The sequence below is a fragment of the Schistocerca piceifrons genome, chromosome 3 (genome assembly GCF_021461385.2).
Source record: "Schistocerca piceifrons isolate TAMUIC-IGC-003096 chromosome 3, iqSchPice1.1, whole genome shotgun sequence".
NCBI classification, from domain to species: domain Eukaryota; kingdom Metazoa; phylum Arthropoda; class Insecta; order Orthoptera; family Acrididae; genus Schistocerca; species Schistocerca piceifrons.
Window position 1 is genome coordinate 762006107 of NC_060140.1, and position 23945 is coordinate 762030051.

The window sequence follows — 23945 nt, forward strand, 5'->3', positions numbered from 1 at the left end:
CGATTCATCGCATACCCAAAATTTATAGGATTTCTTTTAGTACCCATGTGGACGACCTCGCACATTTCTTTGTTTAGTGCCAATTGCCACTTTTCGCTCCATACAGAAATTCTCTCTAGATCATTTTGTAATTAGAATTGAACGTCTGATTATTTTACTAGACGGTAAATTACAGCGTCATCTGCAAACAATCTAAGGGGGCTGCTCAGATTATCACCGAGATCATTTATGTAAATCAGGAACAGCAGGGGGCCTATGACAGTACCTTGCTGAACGCCAGATATCACTTCTATTCTACTCGATGATTTACCGTTTATTACTACGAACAGTGACCTCTCTGAGAGGAAATCACGAATCCAGTCACACAACTGAGACGATACTCCATATGCACGCACTTTGATTAATGGTCGCTTGTGAGGAATGGTATCAAAAGACGTCAGTGAGACATACTAACGGCCCTCTTCCGTCGCAGAGGAAGCGCCTACTTGCCCTGTGAGGACGTGCCGCGTGTCTGCCGCAGGTGACGGTTCGCGGGCCCGGCGCGGCGCGTGCCGCACGTGGTGCGTGGCGCTGGTGGTGTGCGTGCTGGGCTCGGCGCTGGCGGCGGGCGTCGGCGTCGGGCTGCCGCTGGCCATGGGTTGGCTGCCCTGGCCGCAGAGCCGCCTCGACGTCGTGCGCCGCCTGCTCGCCGAGGTGCCGCTCGTCGACGGGTGAGTCAACGCCTGTCGCGCCTGCCACGCTGCACTTCTTTTGTTCTCTACACACGGTGAACCGGAATTCCATCGACAGACCTTAGGAAGTGGTAATACGGACCAAAACAAGAAAAAAAATGTCTACTAAGGAAAGGTTCTAAAAGGCATACCTTAAGAACTACGAGCACTTGTTCCTCTTCACTATCGTGACATAAATTTGGTCGAGGTCTCTGGTTTACATGGATTGAAAGATGGTAGAATGAACCAGAACAAGCATAAGATGTCTAGTAAGTATGGGATCAAAAGTACATGCTTTTAGAGGTATGAGCATTTGTTCATCTTCGTACTGTCAAAACATTTCTTCTACTAAACAAGTGCTCACAGCTCTTAAGGTATGTATTTCAGAGCCCGTGTTTACCGGTAATTTTTTCTTCGTTTGTTCCATAATACTTCCCCCCCTCCCCCCTCCCCCAAGATATGGAAAACCAAGAGTTAGAGACAAGAGATTTGGTTCATAGTACCGAAGATTAACAAAAGCTCATAGTTCTTAGATCTTTCAAGTCACTTTGTGGTGTACGGTGGTGGGTACTTTGTGTACTACTGTCATTTCTCCCCTTTCTTGTCCCAGTCGCTAATGGTTCCTTGTGGGCTTTTGTCTCACTGACTTTATTTTCATCATCTTTCCGCGACGAGATATACATAGTAGGAAGTAATATATTTGTTGACTCTTCTGAGAACTTTGAAAGTGAATCACAACATGATGCAGAACGCCTCTCTTGCAGCGTCTTCCACTGCAGTTAGTTGACAGGTGACGCTTTCACGCCTACGAAATTAATCTGTAAAGAAATGGGCTGCTCTTCTTTGGATGTTTTCTAGTTCTTCTATGAATCCAATGTCGTACGGGTCCCACATTCACTAGCGATATTCAGGTATTGGTCGAACGCGTGTTATATAAATTACCCCTTTTTTTTCACGGACTATATTTTCTGAGAATTCCAAATGAATCTCAGTCTGGCGTCTACCTTACCTTCGGTTTGTTTAATGCGGTCGTCGCGCTTTATGTTGCTCCGTATGCATAGTCCTAGGTATTTTATTGAAGCAATTGCTTCCAGTGATTATTCTGAAATCGTGTAATTGCATAGTAATGGGTTTTCCTCTCTATGTACAGGCAACAACCCCTAAGGAACATTAGTTTATGATGGGGATCAGTTTCCACTCCCTGCACCAATCTTCGATGCACTCCAGGTCCTGTTGCTTTTCGCTGAAACGTAGCGACTTCTCAATGTGAAACAGCGTCATCCGTGAAAAGACTCATGGAATTTCCGATGTTGTATAGTACGTCATTTATAGGTATGCTGCTCCAAGTAACGGGGCTATAACACTCCCTTGGGGCATGCCCAGAGCTACTTTTACGTCTGTGTATGAATGTATGTATGTACTGAACTGGGGACCTAGAAACGACGGAGAGGCCTCGTCCGCCACATAGCCCACGGTGGTACACAACCCCACAATCTACAGAAGTTCACTCACCCCAGCGCCGGCCCACAGCGAACCCTGGGTTATTGTGGTGTTGGGCCCCCAATATATCCTCCCCCCCCTCCCCTTCTGGAACGTCTCATTCGAGACTAGTGTAGCCCCAATGTTTGCGTGGTAGAGTAATTATGGTGCATACGTACCTGGAGACAGTGTTTGTGCAGCAATCACCGACATAGTGTAACTGAGGCGGAAAAAGGGGAAGTAGCCCGCATTCATAGAGGCAGATGGAAAACCGCCTTAAAAACCATCTACAGGATGGCCGGCACACCGCACCTCGACACTAATCCACCGGCGGATTTGTGCCGACGACTGGCACGCCTTCCCGCTCGGGTAGCAGCGCCTTTGACCGCACGGCTAGCCGGGCGGGCTTTACGTCTAAATAATTGTCCCCATTGAGAATTAATGCTGTGTTCTTTTTGCTAGAAACTCTTGAATCCAATCACAAACTTAGTCTGTTATTCCGTACGCTCGTACTTTGTTCAGTAGGCGAGAGTGACGGAATGTATCGAATGCCATGCTGAAATGAAGGAACGCGTTTCTACCTGGGCGCCGATATTTAGTGCCTACTACGTCTCGTGGATGAACAGAGTGAGCTGTCTCTCATATGTTCATTATTTTCAGAACACACATACACTATGTGATCGAAAGTATCCAGTCACACTCAAAAACATACGTTTTTCATATTAGGTACATTGTGCTGCAGCCTACTTCCAGGTACTCCCTATCAGCGACCTCAGTAGTAGTTAGACATCGTGATAGAGCGGAATGGGGCGCTCCGAGGAACTCACGGAATTCTAACGTGGTGAGGTGATTGGGTGTCACTTGTGTCATACGTCTGTACGCGAGATTTCTGCACTCCTAAACATCCCTAGGTCCACTTTTTCCGATGTCATAGTGAAGTGGAAACCTGAAGGGACACGTACAGCACAAAAGCGTACAGGCCGAACTCGTCTGTTGACTGACAGAGACCGCCGACAGTTGAAGAGGGTCGTAATGTGTAGTAGGCAGACATCTATCCAGATGATCACACAGTGACAGTTAATCGGGAACGCATTTCCAGAGTTCAGCAATGGGAGAGTGTTGAGTGGTACTTAAGATAGGTAAATAAATTAGTGAAAGCAATGTGAAGTGAAGTAGAAATTAAAAAATAAATGAAAACTTAGTTTAGTTTAGAAGAATTACACACTGGGAAACAGTGGAAAAAGCAGCAGTGGGAACGGCCGGAGCTTGCAAGTCAGCATAGCACCTTCAGGAGAAGCCATCGCCCTCCCCACATAAGCGGAAGCTGTCGATTCATCCGTCAGGGCATCGTCCGACTGGCTCACGTGTTCCTCAATTGTCACATGTGATCAAAGGCCCTCGTCAACATTCCAAGAGATAGTGACCGATGTTAAGAAGATTCTTCGAGAAGCTTTTCAACGTGACAGAAGAGGCAATGACCGTGAAGTCGTTCACTTCCAGTGAACTGAAGTGAATAAATATGCGAAACGCAGTGGCCCCGACGAGAGTATTAGTAGTTTTCAGTCAGTTTCGGTTCGAGTTCAGTTCCAGTACAGTTCAGTCGGTGCTGAAGACCGTCATGCAGGAAGAGACTACATCGTGCACAGAAGCACCAAGTCCGCCGCTGTAATGGAATAGCAAGCAGCAGCCCCGCCGCCAGAAGATAGAAGTTAGAAGGTATTTGAAGGCTGATTTTTACGTACCCGGGTGACTCGTGAGGACGGGAAGGAGACGGTCTCACATCAGCAGTCACCTGTGAGCTGGGATGAAGATCTGACAGCCGAAGACTGGCAAGCGGGAGTCCGTTGTTCGAGTTCGGGACACTGGCCTTACCGCGCCGCGCCGCTCCGCTGGCCGACGCACAACACTGACACACGCGGCCGCTTAGAGAAGAAAAACACTGGGATGCCACATCGAAGGTATCACCATCCGATTCACGACTTCGTTCTCAAGAATTAAACGGGCCACAGCACGATGCGCGTCTCCAGTCAACTGGGCAAGACGGTGACACGAGATACACACCGCCACGCATAATCAGACGCCGCCGCTGCCGCAGCAGAAGGCTTCGCAAACGACACAGCTGCTGCTCTCCGAGCCAGAACATCCAGTAAGGAAACAGTTGAACAAAAAAGTTATCTTATGTAAAAATGCTGTTTCATTCTACCTCATACCCAAGCCAAGGAAGAACCCACCTTGCCCACATGATGTTAAGAGAGAGAAATTAATTTATTTAGTATTTTCACCCTGACATAATGCTTTAGAATCAAATGCCCTTTGCAGTAATGCTCATCCTGACAACTGACTAGCATCAAAAGAGAAAACCCAGTTACATTTAGTGTCAGAAGTGATACAAGAGTACCCTCCAGATGCCTTATTGTTCTTGTGAATTTGAATGATTTGTCGAACTTCTTCCAATGAAGGAGGCAGTGAGTCCAGGATTGGTGTGGTTTGTTTGTAGTTGAAGTCTTCACTAGGTGGAGAACAGCTGAGCAGGTTTTTAAAGTACTAAGCTAAGAAGCGGCAGTTGTCCTTGTCTTTAAAAACCAGTTTGCCCTGAGTTTCTGAAGTGGAGGCTTGGTGCATTGTATTTTTTGAGTATCTGCTCGAAGGTTCTATAGAAATCTCTGGATTAATTCCTAGCAAAGTTCTCTTCGATTTGGGTTAGTTGGTTTGGTGTGAAGGTCCGTTTGGTTCCTCGAATTATCTTAGCTGTTAGCCTTATTGTTCCAAAAAGTTCTCCCAATTTATCTTTGTTTTCTTAAATTCCAATTCTCCCAGAGAGTCTGTCTTTGGGCTATTGCATTGTCACAGTCTTCATTCCACCACGGATGCTTCCCTCTTCTTGTGAGGGGGGCGAGTTCATTGTCCGTCTTCACAAGAGTCTCCTTCAGTTGGTCCCAGCTGTTCAAATCTGTACTGTTCGGTCTCTGACTTAATTCTTGAATGTTCTTAAGTCGCTCTATGTCAAATCTCTTGAGGGTTTTGTGTACGCTAGTGTTTCTAGGCTGGAGTCTCATTTTGATCTCTGAGCCCTGATTGTCACTTCTCAATACCTTCACGTTTTGTATTCCCTTTTGAGATTTTCTTGAAATAGCCGCATGATCTATCAGGAATTCATCCAAGTTGGTGTTAGGTGAAATCCAAGTCTTCTGTTTCCTTGGCAGGTGTTTGAAGGCTGTAGACTTCATGACCAACCCAAAAGTCCTACACAAATCCACCAATCGTTCCCCACTGCGATTAGGTCTCATATGTGCTGGATAGTAGCCCTCTATATTTCTGTACTTTTTCTCTCTTCCGAATTTGGCATTGAAGTCACGAAGCAGTATGACGGTGTGTGTCTCCGGAATTTTAGAGGGAATATCTTCTAAGTCTTCCCAGAATTTCTCCGTTCCGTCTGGATTGCGTCTGTTGTGCTGGTTGGTTGGGGCATTTACATTGAGTACACTATAGGCCTTGTTCGCACGTTTGAGGGACAGGATGGATACACAACTGCTTCGGAAGGTGAATTAAGTATCTTATGCCTGATTATAAATCCTGTACCTATGTGGGGTACATACTACATTACCCACTGACCCACTTTTAATTTGAGGATTCTGTATACTTGGAACTCAAAGGCACAATCATGTGTGACTCTGCTTTCCTGTACTGCTGTCAGTACTATGTTGTGCTGTGTAAGTGAATCGGACAGATGTTTCAATTTACCCACTTTGAGCAGTAAATTAGCATTAAATGTTGCGAAGAAGCTTTGCTGTCTTGGTCTGAGTTTACTTACGATCATTTCAGGATGCTTCGACTCATCCTTAAAGCATGTTAATGTGGACTCCCCAGAATCCGAAGGTCCGCTAACGCCAACTAGGGTGCACTGGTTACCACCTGGAGTAGTGCATACAGCGAAATTTTCCTCCAAGCTCAGTTGAAGATTATTCTTTGTGGGACAGTGGCAAGCCACTGTCCGAGATACTATGTCAGTTGTTAACTTGAGAGGATTGTTTTCGGGGTTGTCACCCATAGACAGATTGCCTTCACTATGGCTAAGGAGCCCTGTGTACCCCACCATTTACTTATGACAAGGGGTGGCAGGAAAAAGGACAAGGCAAGGACATGATAGGAAAATGGGGATACAGGGACGTTGTGAGACACACTCTGTCTGGCTCCTCCCTTTCGTCCTGTCCAGCTTGGTTGACCCTTCTGGTAGCTAAGCTACCGTCGGCATAGCACTCAGGATCCAGAGCACACAAACCTCCACGCCCACACGGAGAGTGCTTCGTTAAAGTGGTGTCCCCTGAGCAATCTTTTTCTCTTTTATTACTAACAATTATCTTTTCTCAATCTGCAGCTCCTATTACATGATGTTTCAACTATGGTCGTCTGAATGTTCATTAACGTACTAAGTCACTCTAGTAATAATAATAATAATAATAATAATAATAATAATAGTAGTAGTAGTAATAATGATAATAATAATGTTTGGATATTAAGTGTGGTTCTCGAATTTTTCATTACTACGTTTAGGAACTGTATCAATTCAGGATCTACTTTGGAAAATATAAAAAGTAGATCCTAAATTGATGCAGTTCCTAAACATAGTAATGAAAAATTGGAAAATCACACTTAATATCCAAAGAAATTCAAATAATATCACATCACAGCCAATACAGATTAAGCGTGGAACATACCAAGGAGACTCATTAAATCCTTTCAGGTTCTGCCTTGCTCTGAACTCACCACCCAACATGCTAAATAATACAAAATCACACTTAATATCCAAAGAAATTCAAATAATATCACATCACAGCCAATACAGATTAAGCGTGGAACATACCAAGGAGACTCATTAAATCCTTTCAGGTTCTGCCTTGCTCTGAACTCACCACCCAACATGCTAAATAATACAAATTATGGATATAATATTACTGGAACATACTAACACAAAATCACACATTTGCTATACATGGATGATCTAAAATTACTGGCAGCAACAAATCAACAACCCAAACAATTACTACAGATAACAGAGGTATTCAGCAATGATATAAATATGGCTTTTGGAACAGACAACTGTAAGAAAAATAGCATAGTCAAGGGAAAACACACTAAACAAGAAGATTGCATATTGGATAACCTTAGCGGCTGCATAGAAGCGATGGAAAAAACAGATTCCTATAAATATCTAGGATACGCACAAAAAATAGGAATAGATAATACAAATATTAAAGAAGACCTAAAAGAATAATATAGACAAAGACTAACAAAAATACTGAAAACAGAATTGACAGCAAGAAACAAGACAAAAGCTATAAATACTTATGCTATGCCAACATTAACCTACTCATTTGGAGTAGTGAAATGGAGTAACACAGACCTAGAAGCACTCAGTACACTTACACGATCACAATGCCACAAATATAGAACACATCACATACATTTAGCAACAAAAAGATTCACATTAAGCAGAAAGGAAGGAGGAAGGGGATTTGTCTACATAAAAAACCTACATTTATTAGTGGAACAAGAGAGTGAATGACTAACAATAGGATAAAGTACCCCGCGATGTGCGGAGGACAGCCTTGCCGAAGTGTTTGCGTATGGAAGAGTGTTGTAACCTCCCCACACGAAATAATTAATAATATTATTTGATTAATGATTCTAATTTTTGTGTAACCTCACAAAATAAATTGGTTCCCATTTAATGTACCCACAGAATTCTTTTCTCATTTAATATAAGCTCGAAACAGAAAAATTCCTAAACCTCGTAATAAAAAATAAATTCAGTAACCTGGTAAAATTTGGACGGCAGCAGTGCTGCGTCATGGTCCTGTAAGATCATTCTGAATAAAAAGAAAATACTTCGCACCTCGATAAAGTCGGCAACTATCTGCTCTTACAATAGCTATTTTCCTGCACAGCTCTGTGCAATGCTGGCCTATATATTTGTTATTTATGAAAGGAAGAAAATGATTTTTCTTTTGCAACAGTCGGAATGATCATGCATTAAAAAAAATTAAATTCTTTAAATTGAAATGAATGCTTGTTAGAAATTAGACAAAAATTATTTTTAGGACATTTTTAAAAGGTTTACATGTGAGCTTATATAATGTTACTAGATATGCACGAGGCTGCTTTTTTACCTTATATAATAATACTCAGGCTCTGGCATCGCTGCACCGCGACCGGCCCAGCCAACATGATACACCAGACAGGACTGACAAGCGCAGACAGGCGACTGCTCGCTAGCAACAACTTACTGCTACTGCTACACAGTTCGTACTGCAGTCAACACTGCTCTTTGGTCTCAGATTCTCTTATAGCTTACATATCGCAGGCAGCACATACCTCTTACATAACCCTCCACTGGGGGGGGGGGGGGGGGGGGCAAAAATTTGGCAGCGTTGGTGAGTCAATTGGACTTGCCATGAGCAACAAAGTTTTCTAAAATCTACTAAATTAACTAAGTTGACAGTCACTGAGTATATACATATATATAAGTACCGAACATAAAATGAAATAGAATGCACATGCATTGAGTGCAGAACATATCAAGAAATCACAAAATATGTACGCAATTTTTTTTAATTAACTAAGTTTACAGTCACAGAGTGTATATATATATATATATATATATATAAGTGCATAACATGAAATGAAATATAGTGCACGTGCACTGAGTACAGAACATATCAACCAATGAAAAAATGTATACGCTATGAGCACAAAACATATTAACAAATGTTACCATTTTACTAGAATTAGGATAGGAAAGGGAAGGATTTCATCATGGTTGTAGCACATTAGGTTGCACGTAGCTGCACTGAAAGTCCATATCTTTCTACAGAAGCACAACACCAACTGAGACAATCTGAAGTTCTCCTCCCTGAAATATTAATCAGTGTAGCCAAGACACTGAAATGTCGTATTAATATTCCATGTTATCATTTTGGTAGTACATTAGGTACACCAAACAGTGGAACCATAGTAACATCTCCATTGTTCAAGGTGGCGGACACCATGATGTGTCAACACCACACTCACTCACCAACGTAGAATTAGTGCAGGAACCAAATATAGTGCTCCATGATCATAAGGATAGACAGGACAAACGTACATTGCAGTAATTTCTGGTAATTAGGTCAGAAGATGAAGGACATTAAGTCTCATGCTAGTCATCATTGAGAATTACACTAGTCTATCAACCGATTTGACTAATTGTTGGCACTCATCACCTAGTTACTGAACACTTCTGTACTATGTATGAAGTATTACAGAATAATGTTCATAAATCATCTGATTACAGTGAACACTGGCACTCACTGGCCAGTTATAAACCATTTTTATACATTATTTAAAAGTGATCATTCAAAGCAAGAGTTAATTAATGGCATACCATTTACATAATTGATTTAGCTATAGTAATCATTGGCACTCATTGGCCAGTTCCAAACCATCAGAAGTGATCATTCAAAACAGGAGCTAATGAATGTAGCATCAAGCTACTGGTATTCATATATAATAGCATGTAGGTGACATAATACAAAATTAAAATAAGAAACAGGGCATTCATTGGCCAGTTACTAAACATATAGCAAGTATTGAATAGTACAAAACATTTTTCATCATTAAAGTGACATACAACATATTTAAAATAATTATTGGCACTCCTTGGCCAGTTACAAAGTATTCTTATATTTTTATAAAACCTTATTCAGTATTATTCAGAAGTTATCATTCAAAAATGAGAGTTAATTATTGGCATAGCATTTATAGAGTATAACAAAAATATTATTTACAGAAATTATTGGCATAGTATTTATGCATTATTTCAAAGCATCATTCAGTATTACTCAGAATTCATCATTGAAGTGACATAGGATATACTGAAAATGTAACACACTGTAACTATTACTCAAGATCTGTGATTAGAAAACATCATTCAGTATTACTCAGAACTCTCTTACACTGGTAGCATTACTTGGGACTGGTAATACATTTATTTTCTTTTTTGCTAGCAATGCATTGCATTGGGATCGAAAATTAATTGCTGGGGCACGAAAATATTTGCTTTTGACTTATTGCTGCAAATGAGGATAGGTAACGTCATTCATCATGAGTCAGCTGTAGCAAGGTTATGAAACAAGTAGAGTATATGTGATCACATTCATGAATGAGACACACAAATGGGTAAAAAAATGCAAGTACTAGAACAGGTTTAATGATTAACTGCTTATAGTATACTAATTTCGTGAATAGCTTCTCCTAGAAAAAATACAAAATGGATTATTAAGCTGAAAGAAGAAACGCATATTATGCTGAAAAGTAGTGAACTTCGAATTTACAGGTAATGAAATGTGTACTCAATATATATGTACTCTAGCTGTCCTTCCCAAAACCTTCAGTCATTATACCATGCCACATAAGACATACTGTCAGAACGAACTGCAACAAATGCTTAAATGACTACATAGCATTTCTTAACTAACAGTAAATATATAAACTTCATCATTATTGTCATTTGCAAAGAAAAACTTAAAAGTGGTGCGTTTAGTGGCCATATAAAATTTATCACTATCATCACCTGTAAACAAAAACTTCATTATTCACATCACCATAACTTCGTTATTATCATCACCTGCAAAGTAAAACTTCATTATTCACATTACCATATTCTTCATCACTATTCATCATTATTCATTATCATCTGCAAAAAGACACTTCATTATTCATTATTCATATTACCATTTACTTCCTATAACTATTTATAGTATAGAGTTTCTTATTTCTAGCATATTTCATCACTAAAGCTAAGATGTGTAGTTCTGTCTGACAGCCTGCATCAATCGCCTCGTATTCTGAAAGAAAAAATTAATTAAGACTGCTATCATACGATGTGTATAGTATATTCATGTTAATGATTGTTAATTCTGATCCATTTACTCTTCATGACGAGGTATTGCATCTTCTTTCGTTCATTCCGAAGGTGAAATTTCCATTTCATAATAATCCACTGTGGTTTGTTTCATTTATTTCTTTTACACGTTATTGCTTTCTGAAAATGATGAACAGTGATTAATGTCTTGCATTTAAATCATATACCCATTAAATAAAAACTGGTTTCTAGTGATATAATTAAGCATACAATATAGCATGACGGAAAACGTAATATGTCAAAAACACAGATAGTGTGCAGGTGTAAAAATGTACACAGAGTATCACAATGTAGTAGCAAAAAAAAGTAAAATAGTCACGATGTTGAGATATCATAAGGCAAAAATGTGAAAGTCAACTGGTGTTTGTTATATCTTAAAGATTTCATAGTGCATACAAAGAAACAGGAAAACAATCATACATACATAAAAAATGGAAAATGTACACGGTCTGATATATAATAAGAAATGACTTTCTTTGTGTTCAGCTTGTATGTTGTGTAGTTGATAGAGGCGAGAGTTGAAGACTGTAATGGAGAGAGAATTTGATAAAATTAATATGTCACTAGATAGAATTGCATAATTGTTCATAAAATATGTAAGTTTATCTGGAAAAATGTGTACAGTCTTTTGTGTAACGACAAGAAAAGCGACGCACTAACCTTACCTTGCCGGGCACTTGCCAAGAAAAAATATAATAATCATCAGTAAGTAATCACCTAGATATAATTGAATAAGTGGTCATAAAGTGTGTAAGTTTATCTGGATAAATGTGCACGGTCTGATGTGTAACGACAAGAAAAGCGACCTGCTAACCTTACCTTGCCGGGCACTTGCCAAGAAAAAATATAATATTCATCAGTAAGTGTTCATATAAATATAAATGTATAAGTGGTCATATAAAAATCAGGAAAAGGCATTACAGTGTGATAAATAATAAAGTATGTTCATTCAATAAAGGGTTTAATATTGGAGACATGGTGATTGCCTTTACTTTTTCTGGATCTCAGAGTTTCGACGTGTACTACATTGGGGTGAAGAATGCTGCGAATTCTATATGGATCTGCGTATAGAAGCTCAAATTTACTACATCTACTCTTTCCTCTGTTAGATAAATAGTGTGTACGCACTAATATCTTCTGTCCAATGTCAAAGTCACGGCGTGTACAAACCTGTTTTTGCTGTCTTCTCCGGCGCTCTGCGGCACGTTTGATGTTGTTCAGCGCAATGTCAATTATTTCATGGTGTCGTAGTCGACGAGATGTAGGAAAGGATACTAAGTCTTTAATTTTGTTAGGTGGTTCAACATTTTTCATTATAACAGTCGGAGATAGCATAGTAGATTCATTTGGTATGGAGTTAATTACATCCTGGAATGACAGTATGTGTGTATCCCAATCAATATGTTTTTTATGGCAGTATATTCTACACAGTTTACCAATTTCTTTCATTAGTCGTTCACAAGCGTTCGAAGCAGCATGATACCTGGATATATAGATCGGAGAAATGCTTCTAGCTCGTAACATACGTGTCAATATAGCAGATCGAAATTGTGGTCCATTGTCGGAAATTACTTTCAATACATGCCCTACATTAAATAAAAAATGTTTTACAAATGCATTCGAAACAGATTTAACAGTACTTTGCGTAACGGAGTGAAGGTAACAAATTTTGAAGTGAGTTCAACAACGACAAAGATGTAGCAAAAACCTCTGTTAGCTCTGGGAATCGGACCAAAAATGTCTACAGCGGCCATGTGTCTCAATTTAACAGGTACAATGGGATGTAACGGAGGAATATGTGAAGTCGTGTCTGACTTAGCTTTCTGGCAGATTTTACGTGACGCTAAAACTTGTCGAATACGTTTCTCCATGTTGGTAAAATAACAGTTCTGTCTCAGTATTAGAAAACATTTTCTGGCTCCATATTGTGCGTAACTTAAATGAGTATACCAAAAAAATTTGTTAAAAAGCTCGTCAGGAATGCATAGTAACCAGTTGTTGCTGTTAGGGTGAGAGCGGCGAAACAGAATATTATTGCGTACAGTGTCATAGTTTCTAATGGTAACATTATTCCTATCTTTCCAAAGGTGTTTTATTTCTTTCCATACGTTGTCTTTACTCTGCTCTTGTGCTATGTCTCGTAATGACGACGAAATAAAATTTTCAAATGCAACTTGTTGAATATACATGCCGCTGAAATTTGCTTTGCAGAAGTTGGTTGCGATGTCTTGCTGATTGTTGCTGAGAGAACGGGATAGTGCGTCTGCTACAATATTTTCTGTACTGGGAATGTGAACAATTGTAAAATTAAATTCTTGTAAATAAAGTTTCCATCTGCTTAATCTGTCGTGTGTAAATTTAGCGGAAAGTAAAAACTGTATAGCTCTATGATCTGTGTAAACGGTAGTGTGTCTTCCATAAAGAAAATGCCGAAATATCGTAAATGCCCATACAACACATAATGTTTCAAGTTCTGTAACAGATTAATTGCGTTCAGCAGGTGACAGAATGCGACTCGCATAGGCGATGTTTTTAATTACTGTAGTACCATCTTCTTCAACTTCCTGAAAAATGTGTTAGAACTGTCGGTAGCAATGGAAAAATTTCTAGTAAGTACTGGATGTGATAAAAGTGGTGCATTCTGATAAAAGTGGTGCATTCAACAAAGCTTCTTTCAGATTCACAAATTCAGAATGTGCTTGGCTATCCCAGGACCAAATAGTGTTTTTACCCGTCAATTGACATAATCTAGGGGTGTCTAAAGCAGAGTAATGAATAAATTTACGAAAAAAGTTAATTAAACCCAAAAAGATGCGTAGTTTTTCTTCGTCGTAGGAACAGTAATGTCACGTAAAGCCTGAAGTTTTTCCGGGACAGGCGCAAGCCTTCTGCTGAAATTACATGTCCAAGAAATTTTATAGAAGTTTTGCCAAAGTGCGATTTGCTAAGATTAACTGTGAGTCCTTGTGCACGTAAAGTTCGTAACAGTTGTTCAAGAATTAGATTGTGTTCAGACCAGTTAGCTTCTGCAATAAGAATGTCGTCTACATACGTTGTGATTCAGTCTTTAAGTTCTGTCGGAAGTATATTATTCAAACCGCGAATAAATGCTGCTGAAGAAATAATTAAACCGAACGGTAGTTTACAAAACTGATAACAGTCACCAAAACCGAGAAAAGGTGTGTACTTTCTGCAGTTCGGATGGAGCTGAATTTGCCAAAATCCCGATTTCAAATCTAACGTGGAATAAATAGCAGTACCATGAAATTTCTGTAGAAGTTCTTCTAGTGTCTGTGGGCGATCTGTTTCATTAATAATAATGTCGTTGATGTGACGCGAATCAAGTACGAGACGAAGTGAACCATCCTTTCTCTTAACAATATGGAGTGGGTTTATGTACGGACTAACTGCCGGTTCAAAAATTCCTTGATCAAGCATAGCTTGCAATTCTTTCTTAATTTGTTCTCTGTGAATATACGGAATGAGATAATGTTTGGCTTTAAATGTGTCGTGCTGTTTAACTTGAAATTCATACATAAAACCGGACATAGTACCAGGGACATTGTCAAAAACTGAAGCTTGCTGTAAAAAAATTTTGCGTAGTTGCGTGCGTTCGTCGTCTGTATTTGCACTGCTCTGTTTAACTTTATCAGAAATCATTCGTATAACGTCATAGTCGGCTTCGTCTGGAGTATTATATTTGTGTACGTACGTATCTGTGAACAATGTGGAATGACAGTCTATGTTACGTGATGCGGAAATGACCTCTGTACAATTAATTGTTTGTTCTTCTACAGATAAAGAGTGCTGAAATTCTAAAACCAGTTGTACATTTTCATCCTTTAACATTAAACAGGAGTTTTGAAAGTCAATAATTGTGTCGTGTTGTACCAGAAAATTCGTACCTAAAATAACGTCTGTTGTCAATAAGGGAACAGTCCAAAAATTTGAGTGAAATGTATGACCTGCAGTACAAAATGATAAATGTGTCTGTAATTTTACATCTACTCCTTTACCAGATACTGCTCCTTTTACTTTAGTTTTGCCTAATGGTAACGTAGGATAGGTATGCTCTTTGTTACATTCGTTGAAAGTTTCCTCATTTGTAACAGACATAGGTGATCCAGAATCGATTACTGCTGAAAATTTGGATGATCCAATCTTTACCTCAATGACAGGGTGGGAAATGGTTTTATGAATAACTGGTCTTTCCTGCAAGAGAGTGTCTCGGATGTCGTCAAAAGTAATAACATTTTCGTGAACGAGATTATGCGTGTCAAAAGTATTGCTTGCGTTGCTGGAAGATGCAACCTGTACTATATCTAGTCAAATTCTATCTGACGTGCTATCATTTGCGGGAGGATGCTGTGGTATTTCCACTATTTGTACTGTTCTGTTATTCCTTCCTGACATATTACGTTCGGGATGATATCTACTGTCTGGTTCATTCATGATAATATGTTGTTGCGGATGATTTTGCTGCTGATAAGACCGACTGTTATGAAACGTACGCTGAAAATTGTGACCATTATTTTTACGTCTGTCATGATAGTCATTGCTATATGGCACATTGCGAGATGAGTTGAAATGATGCGTTTTCTGTACGTAATGATTTCCTTGTTGCTGTGCGTTACTATTTGGCGGAGCCGACGCTATACGTGTAGGCGGCGAAACATTAAAGCTTGGTTGACCTTGCAGACTACATTGTTGGTTAGGTATGCTAACCGGTTAGTTTTGTTGCTGTTGTGGGGAAAAGCCTGTATTGTTGCCAAAATGCGTTTGCTGTTGCTGATAATTTTACACATACTGATGATTAAATTTTGTCTTATTAAAATTATGCTGGTATTTGTTTTTATTTCGCGAGTGTCTAATGAAAACTGTCACTTTCGGTAAAACTTGTCATATCAAGTTTTCTTTACATGTGTCTAATTCTAGATAGATCGATAGTTGAAGAGCTGTTTTGATAGATATAAAGGATAGTAAAAGAGAAGGCAGCAGTGCAGAAAACTAAAGATGAAATAGCACTACTACGGCTCGAGGCCCTGTGCACGCTACGGCACATATTCATCGAAGTGTAATGAATCCCCTGAGGTCAATTACGCACTGCAAATAAGTTTTAATTTCTGCGATACAGGCAATGGCGGTGAAAATACAAAAGTAAATTGTCGTATCCAGTCCAAAGCTAGTTTCTGCGTTACAGGCCAAGCTGGTGAAAGTACAAAAATAAATTGTCGTATCCAGTCAAAACGGTGAATCTGTGTTCTGTCATTCTTAAATTTCCCAACGGATAGAAAGTGCTTGTAATCAAAATTATCGTCTCTTTACGTCTGAACAGGTTCAGGAATATATGAGAATCTATTTGTATGTGACTGTTCGGAATCTAACTCACGTACTCTCTGTAAATTACCTAAATTATACTGGCTGTGTGAGTCTGACAAATGTTCGCAAAGTGGCGTATGCTGTGATGTGTTAAAGGCTGAAAAATATTTCATTTCTGTCACTTCTTGCTGTAAGGTTGACAATTTTCTACGTAATGTATTACTGGACGAACTTATCTCACTGATCGTCTGCTGTAAATTTTGTAATTCGGGTGTTTGATTAAACGAAACAGGTGACGTATCGTCTGATTTGGTGTCATTATTACTTTCGATAACATCAACACGACTAGCCAATTCATCATATTTTTCAGTCAGTGCTTTTACCAGATCATCGTTTTTATTATCACAAGCATTAATTTGTTTTTGTATTTTACGTGTGGTTTCGTTCAATTTTTTAACGTCTGCTTTGATGGCATCGGGATCCTGTATTAGTTCTAATTGTTCAAGTCTGTCGGTCATTGTCTGAAAGTCTACTGTGTGTGTGTCTGTTTTTGTTTTAAGATCAGAAATTTCATCATGTAATTCGGTGTTCAACTGTTTGATAGCATTAATTTCGTCTGGTACTGTAGCAATATTGTTGTCTACGTATGTCTTTGCTTTCGTAAACAATTTACGTTTATCTTCCTGTCTCTGTGCAGTAATTGTTTCCATGACTTGTCGCTTTACTTTATTCTGTTCCTGTGTAAATTTACGGTAACACGTTTCACTGTTTTGTAGGTGGTGATTAAAACGTTCGTCAATTGGGCTATTCTGTTGGTCAAATTTCGCGTCTACTTTCGCATCCAGTGTACGTGAAAGTTCTGCTGACATTGATTTAAACTCGTCGCGTAACTGTGTTGCGTTTTCAGAGCATTGTTTAGCGACTGCACTAATTTCATCTCTAAGTATTTTAGTTGTGGCTGCATGTGTATTACTTAATTCTTGTGCCACAGATCTAATTTCTTCACTACTGTTCCTAGCACAAGCCTTAATTTCCTCACGTAATTGTTCTTTAGTATCATGACATTGCACGGCAACGGCTGTAATCTGTTCACCATACGTGTGCATCTATTGTTTGGACCATGTGCACCCCTACATGTAGTTGGCAAGATAGCATCTACCGTCAGGACAATGCAATGTATCACACAGCTCGTAGTGTACGTGCGCGTTTCAAAGAGAACCAGGACGAGTTTACTGAACTCCCTTGCCACACAAACACCACGGATTAAAACCCACTAGATCGGTCTGTTTGCGCCAGGGTTCCTGAGCCGAGAACTCTAGTGGAGCTGGCCACGCCAGTTGAGACGGTAAGGCTCCGCATCTCCGTTGGTACCTTCGCGAACTTCACTGACTCGTTTCCTGTAAGTATCAGTACCAAAAGTGTTTTTTATGTTTTTTTATGCTTTTGCCGACCGGGGTGGCCGAGCGGTTCTAGGCGCTACAGTCTGGAACCTGCGCGATCACTACGGTCGCAAGTTCGAATCCTGCCCCGGGCATGGATGTGTGTGATGTCCTAAAGGTAGTTAGGTTTAAATAGTTCTAAGTTCTAGGGGACTGATGACCTCAGAAGTTAAGTCCCATAGTGCTCAGACCCATTTTTTATGCTTTTGACAGATGCTCATATTTACAGTATGGCGACAACTCATCTAATCGTTGGAAGTCACCTGCGGAAATATTGAAGCATGTTGACTCTATAGCCGTGCGTCATATCAAAAAAGTGTTGCTGGTACGGAATTTTGTGCACCAATTGACCTCCCGATTATGTCCCGTAAATGTTTGATGGGATTCATGTCGGGCAATGTGGGTGGCCTAACTATTCCGCATAAATGCCCAAAATGTTGTTAAAACTAATCGCGAGTAACTGTGGCCTGGTGACATGGCGAACTGTCAGCCATAAAAATTCCATTATTGTTTTGCAACCTCAAGTAGTTGAATGGGTGCACTTGGTCTCCAAATAGCCGTCCAAGTAGCTGAAAACCATTTCTAGCCAATGATCGGCTCAGTTGGAGAAGAGGACTCTGTCCATTCCATGGAAACACATCTTTCACCGTTATGTAACCATCACCAACTTGTACAATGCTTTGTTAACAACTTGGTTCCATGGCTTCATGAGGTCTACGTTACATTAGGACCCTATTATTAAATATTACGAACTGAAAATGGAAGTGATCTAACCAGATCACGATTTTCTAGTTGTCTAGGGTGCAGCCGACATTCTCACCTGCGCAGGAGAGGCGTGTAAGAGATGTCGCGCTGTTGGCAAAGGCACTCGTTTCGGTCATCTGGTGTCGTTGCCTATTGACAGCAACTTTCCTAAACTGTCCTAATGGATACGTTCGTTGTACGTCCCACATTGATTTCTACGGTTATTTAGGGGTGTGTTGCTTGTCTGTTACCACTCACAACAATACGTAAGTACTGCTGCTCTCGGTCGTTAAGTGAAGACGGTCGGTCACTGCGTAGCCCGTGGGGAGAGTTAATGCCTGAAATGTGTTATTGTCGTCACGCTCTTGGCACTGTGGATCGCGGAACATTGAAGTCCATAAATATTTCCGAAATGGAATGCCCAATGTGTTGAGGTCCAACTACCATTCCGTGTTCAAAGTGGGTTAATTTCCGTGGTGCGGTCGTAACCGCGTCAGAAACCTATTCACATGAATCAGCTCAGTACAAATGACAGCTCCACCAATGCACTGCTCTTTTATACCTTGTGTACGCGATACCACTGCCATCTGTATATGAGCATATCGCTTTCACATGACTTGTCACCTCAGTGTGTCTCACCGTTCGTTCAGTGCAGGTTACTCATTCTTAGCGGTAATAAGCCCTGCCACAGTACAGTTGCAGTATTCTAACCACCGAACTGTAGTTTTGTTGTATTGGGGTGTCTCAAAGATTCATCCGAGAGCATCTACTTGAATGAAGATAAGAAACATGGTGTAAATTTTAACTTGCGTAACGAACCTAAAAGTTTGCCCAGTTTTAAGTAGTCGGTTCATGTTGTCGGTAGTGGTCTGACTCGCTTACTCGCGCGCTCGTTCACTGCCCTATGTGCGGAAAGAGGAGATGGCGGACAAAACAGGAACTAACAGCGCTTTGCGTTCTGTTCCAAAAGACACAATTTATTCACAAGTGTGAGGAGTGATATTCCTCGTGAGTGCACATCGTTACTCCTGGACGACAGATCAGCCGCTGTGCTGGTCTTGCATTGTAGCACTTTGGTTAAAGTGTCGCCCAGAGTAACCCAGTGTCACGGTGTATTGCTCCTTCCCTGTGTATGTTTGCGCAGGACACCACCTAGCTGCCTCTCTTCCCAACAACTTAAATGAAGTGCAATGCAGCGCAGCACAACAGCGCATGCAATTAACTTCACAATGTATGAATCGAGTCTCATTACCGTTTGATTAGGTTTGTCGGTCTCTTGTGCGTCAAGTGGAAGAAACGCTAACGTTTGTGAAAGGCGAATAACAAATTTGATTCTAAACATAGTTCTAAAAAGTACCTCAAGGCTATATGTGTATGCGTGTAAAAGTTATTCGATTGTATTAGTTGAAAAGAGTCTTAGTTTTTTTATTTATCAACTACACGTTTCACCTTATTTAGTCATCTTCAGGCTGATGTAGTCTTAGTTAAAAACAGTCTTGGTTGCTATTTTAGTTTTTTTTTTAATTATCAACTCTGCGTTTCACCCTATTTAGGCATCTTCAGACTGATTTTTATTTACCAACTACACGTTTCACCTTATTTGGGCATCTTCAGGCTGATAAACACTGGTTTTCTGACTCATGCCACGCAGATGAATTGGAATAATTTTTATTCCATTGTAAAATCGGATGGTTAATTTGTGTATGTTAAAATTTAACCAAAGTTTCTGTCTACATTGGTACAGTACAGATATTTTTGAGAAATCAAACGAATATTTTTTGAAATATCGTATATTTCAACAGCGAAATCTCATGGAATGTTTTTAGAGTGGCTTTTATACCTTCAGGACTTCAGTATGAATGTGAGGAAGTAAGTTAAAAGAAACAAAACGGATCAGAGTTTAACTACAGATTTCTTACCTCTGAGCGCATTTAAATACGAGGGGCATTCAATGAGTAATGCAACACATTTGTTTACAAAAAGCACGTTGGCTTCAACACAGCTGTGACTCCACCAACGTTGGAACGTGCGGATACGATCATACGAGGTGATCGGCGTATCACAATGAGACACCTCGCTGCACAAATGGATGTCTCTGTTGGTAGTGCTGATACACTCCTCTACCATTTGAGGTACTCATAGATGTACGCCCGCTGGGTTTCTCGCAGCCTAAAAGACCATTAAGAACAACGAATGGTCGTCCGTGCGGACTATTTGCACGTTACGAGGAAACTCGTGACAATTTTTCTTCGAACATATGACACAAGTGATGAAATATCGTTTCAAGCGACAATCCGTGGAGTGATGCCAAACCGTCTTACCTGTGAAGACAAGTTCAAAGCCGTACCGTCAGCCGATAAAGTCGCGGCTACGGTCTCATGGCTACAGTCTTCTGGGACTATAAAGGGCTTATTCCATTTGATGCCCTCCCTCATGATGCAGTGATCACGTCGGAAGTGTATTGTGATAAGCTCAGGATATTGAAGAAATAAATACAGCCTGTTCGTTTCCATAGACATGCAAACGAAAGTCTCCTCTTTATTACAACGCTGGGCCTCATATAAGTCTGCACACCCGAGAGGAGCACACAAAACTTCCTCATCAACCCTACAGGCCGGATCCCGCACCTTCCGACTTCCATGTGTTTGGTCCATTGAAGGATGCCCTCCGCTGGAAGCAATACCTACTTAATGGGTAGGTTATTGATGAAGTAAGTCGTTGGCATCGACGTCAATCAGTGGAGTGGTACCATGCGGGCATTGAAGGCGTCCCAGTAAGGTGACGAAAGGCACTGAATGGAAATTATATTGAAAAACAAGGTCTTGTAGCCACAAGAGTTGGAGATAATTCAGGCCTGGTGTGGCCGAGCGGTTCTAGGTGCTTCTGTCTGGAACCGCGTGACCGCTACGGTAGTAGGTTCGAATCCTGTTTCGGGCATGGATGTGTGTGATGTCCTTCGGTTAGTTAAGTTTAAGTAGTTCTAAGTTCTAGGGGACTGATGACATCTGATGTAAAGTCCCATAGTGTTCAGAGCCACTGGAACCATTTTTTGAACGAGTTTGAGACAATACGATGTATTGGAATCCGCACGTTCCATCATTGGTGGTGTCAACGCTGTGTGTGGTCGGCCGGCTCTCGGGAGATCGGACAGGTTTTGCGGCTCCATGTTGCGATGACAGACGCCATGCCAACGAGCCACTGAGATTTCGACTGCCAGGTTTCCTTAGACATTCTGAAAGCGCCAATGAATATCTGAGATGCTTTGGTTTTCCGCTTGAAGAAACTCAACGACAGCACTATGCTTGGAACGCACCTCCTTTACTGACGTCATTTTGGAAGCCACGCATAGCGCCGCCACCTATCGGAAATTCATGAAACTATGGGGACTGAAACGGGAATATTCCATGTCCCACAACAAATTCCGCATTTTTTCAATCGTAAATGCCCGAAAAAATGAGTTGCCATACTCACTGAACGTTCCTCGTATTTCATTCACATTCGTTTCCTCGACATTAAGCACCTTAACCATCACCACTAATGGTACCAGTACATAGTGTCTCGTTTCGGGTCCAGGGTAACAAAATTATGCCGCAGACGCTGGCGTCCTGATCTTCCCCTTTTGTCACACACCGCACACTTTTGGAATAATAATTGATTTTCTCACATTGCGTACTATGGCCTCACATCGTATAATAGTCTTCTTCTTTGGTGTCTTAAGATATGTTTCAAGTAAGGGCTTTCCTTCATGTCCTGTTCTCAGCATCTTACTTCATCTGTTTGTACGTTAGTTCTTTTCTAATATCATCTGCCACTCCAATTCTCTTTATATTTCTTCTTCGCAGTCCTTTCACTTTTCCCTCAATTATTATTTGTTGCAGACAATTTCTTCACAGTATATGTCCCAGCCAAGATTTTTCGCCCCTTTCTAATTACTTAAAATAATCTGTAATATTCTTTCTTCCGCCATTTTCTTTATATTTCTTCATTTTTAAGTCCGTCAGTCCACTTCATCTTAGGAATTCTTCTCCACGGCCACACTTTAAAACTTCCTAACGGTCTTTCTTCTTACTTGTTAACGTTCCATATTCACTGCTGCTGTATAACACTACACTCCAGACGTAATATTCAGCAAATATTTTCCTCAGCTTAATCGGAATTTTTCAAAATGGTAATTACTACTTCACTCTTTCATATGGTCTCTTTCACATTGATATGCTCCTCTTTATTTCGTCTGTACAGCTTCCATATAATTAAACTTCACAGGAACAGAAAGGATTTTTACTTGTTTTATCATTGTTCCGTCTAAGAATGTGTTATCTGGTGCTTCCCTCTTGCTTATTCGTATCACTTTTGTCTTTCGTATGTTTTTCTTCATTATATACTCCTTTTATCTTCTTGATCGTGTTCTGTAGCTCCTGTTCTCATTCCGCCAGTACTGCTTGATCATCTGCATATTTTATAGAGTTTATCCTTTCTCCTCGAGTAATAATACATCTTGCATCCTCGACGGCCTTACCTATCAGTTGTTTAGTGACAGTGAGCACCCTTGCGTTTCATTCCTTGCTCATCTCATAAGTCTCCTCATTTCCCACTTTGTCAGCATATTTTTGCTTTGTATACATCACCTTTATTAAATTTCCTTCTTTTCAGTATATACCCACTTCTTTTAAGGGGAGTTGTGACGCCCAAAGTGACAAAATTTGACATTTTTACTTTTCTGCAGATGATGAAAATATTGATATTTATGCTTAATTTGGTGTTTGTTTTATTGATATATTCGAATATTTACTACTATAAATAAATATTTGAAAATTGCACTGACATTTTTGAGAAGTTTGTTTTGCGTCATTGGTGGAGACTTGTGTACTGCAAAACTGAAGTGCATTAATCATGTGCAGAATAGGATGAGCACGAGACTGTACAGACCAAAACAGGAATTGGAAAGTACTAAGATATCAGAGGATCTAAATATATGGCGCCGACTAACATAAACAAATTGATCAAATTACGTAGTATTATGGTATTGCTGTTAAAAGTAACAGCGATAATTTAGATGGTGTGAAGAGAGCTATTTGGGGAATTTATTTCCAAACGCTGTCTACAAACTCTGAATCAACCCACAACCTGCGTTCCATTTATCAGTTCCAATACTTAAAGGTAGCAAAGAGGAAGGTAAATTAGATAGTTACTCACTTAAAATCATTATACAAAATGCAGTTGTGCTTGCCCTGAAACTTGTGTTTAAGGTTCTTCTCCATGAACGGCAGTTGAAGAAATATCTTCAAGGCAATACGC

At 40.2% G+C, this 23945-nt stretch overlaps 1 protein-coding gene across 1 annotated transcript in view; it reads left to right on the plus strand.

The window, feature by feature from the left end:
* The first annotated feature begins 633 nt into the window (after window positions 1–633).
* The window catches only part of LOC124789036 (dipeptidase 1-like), a 135028-nt gene continuing 111716 nt past the window's right edge, over window positions 634–23945 (plus strand). Inside the window, exon 1 of the mRNA XM_047256325.1 lies at window positions 634–710. Coding sequence (XP_047112281.1) covers window positions 634–710 — 77 coding nt within the window. The remainder of the gene's footprint in view (window positions 711–23945) is intronic.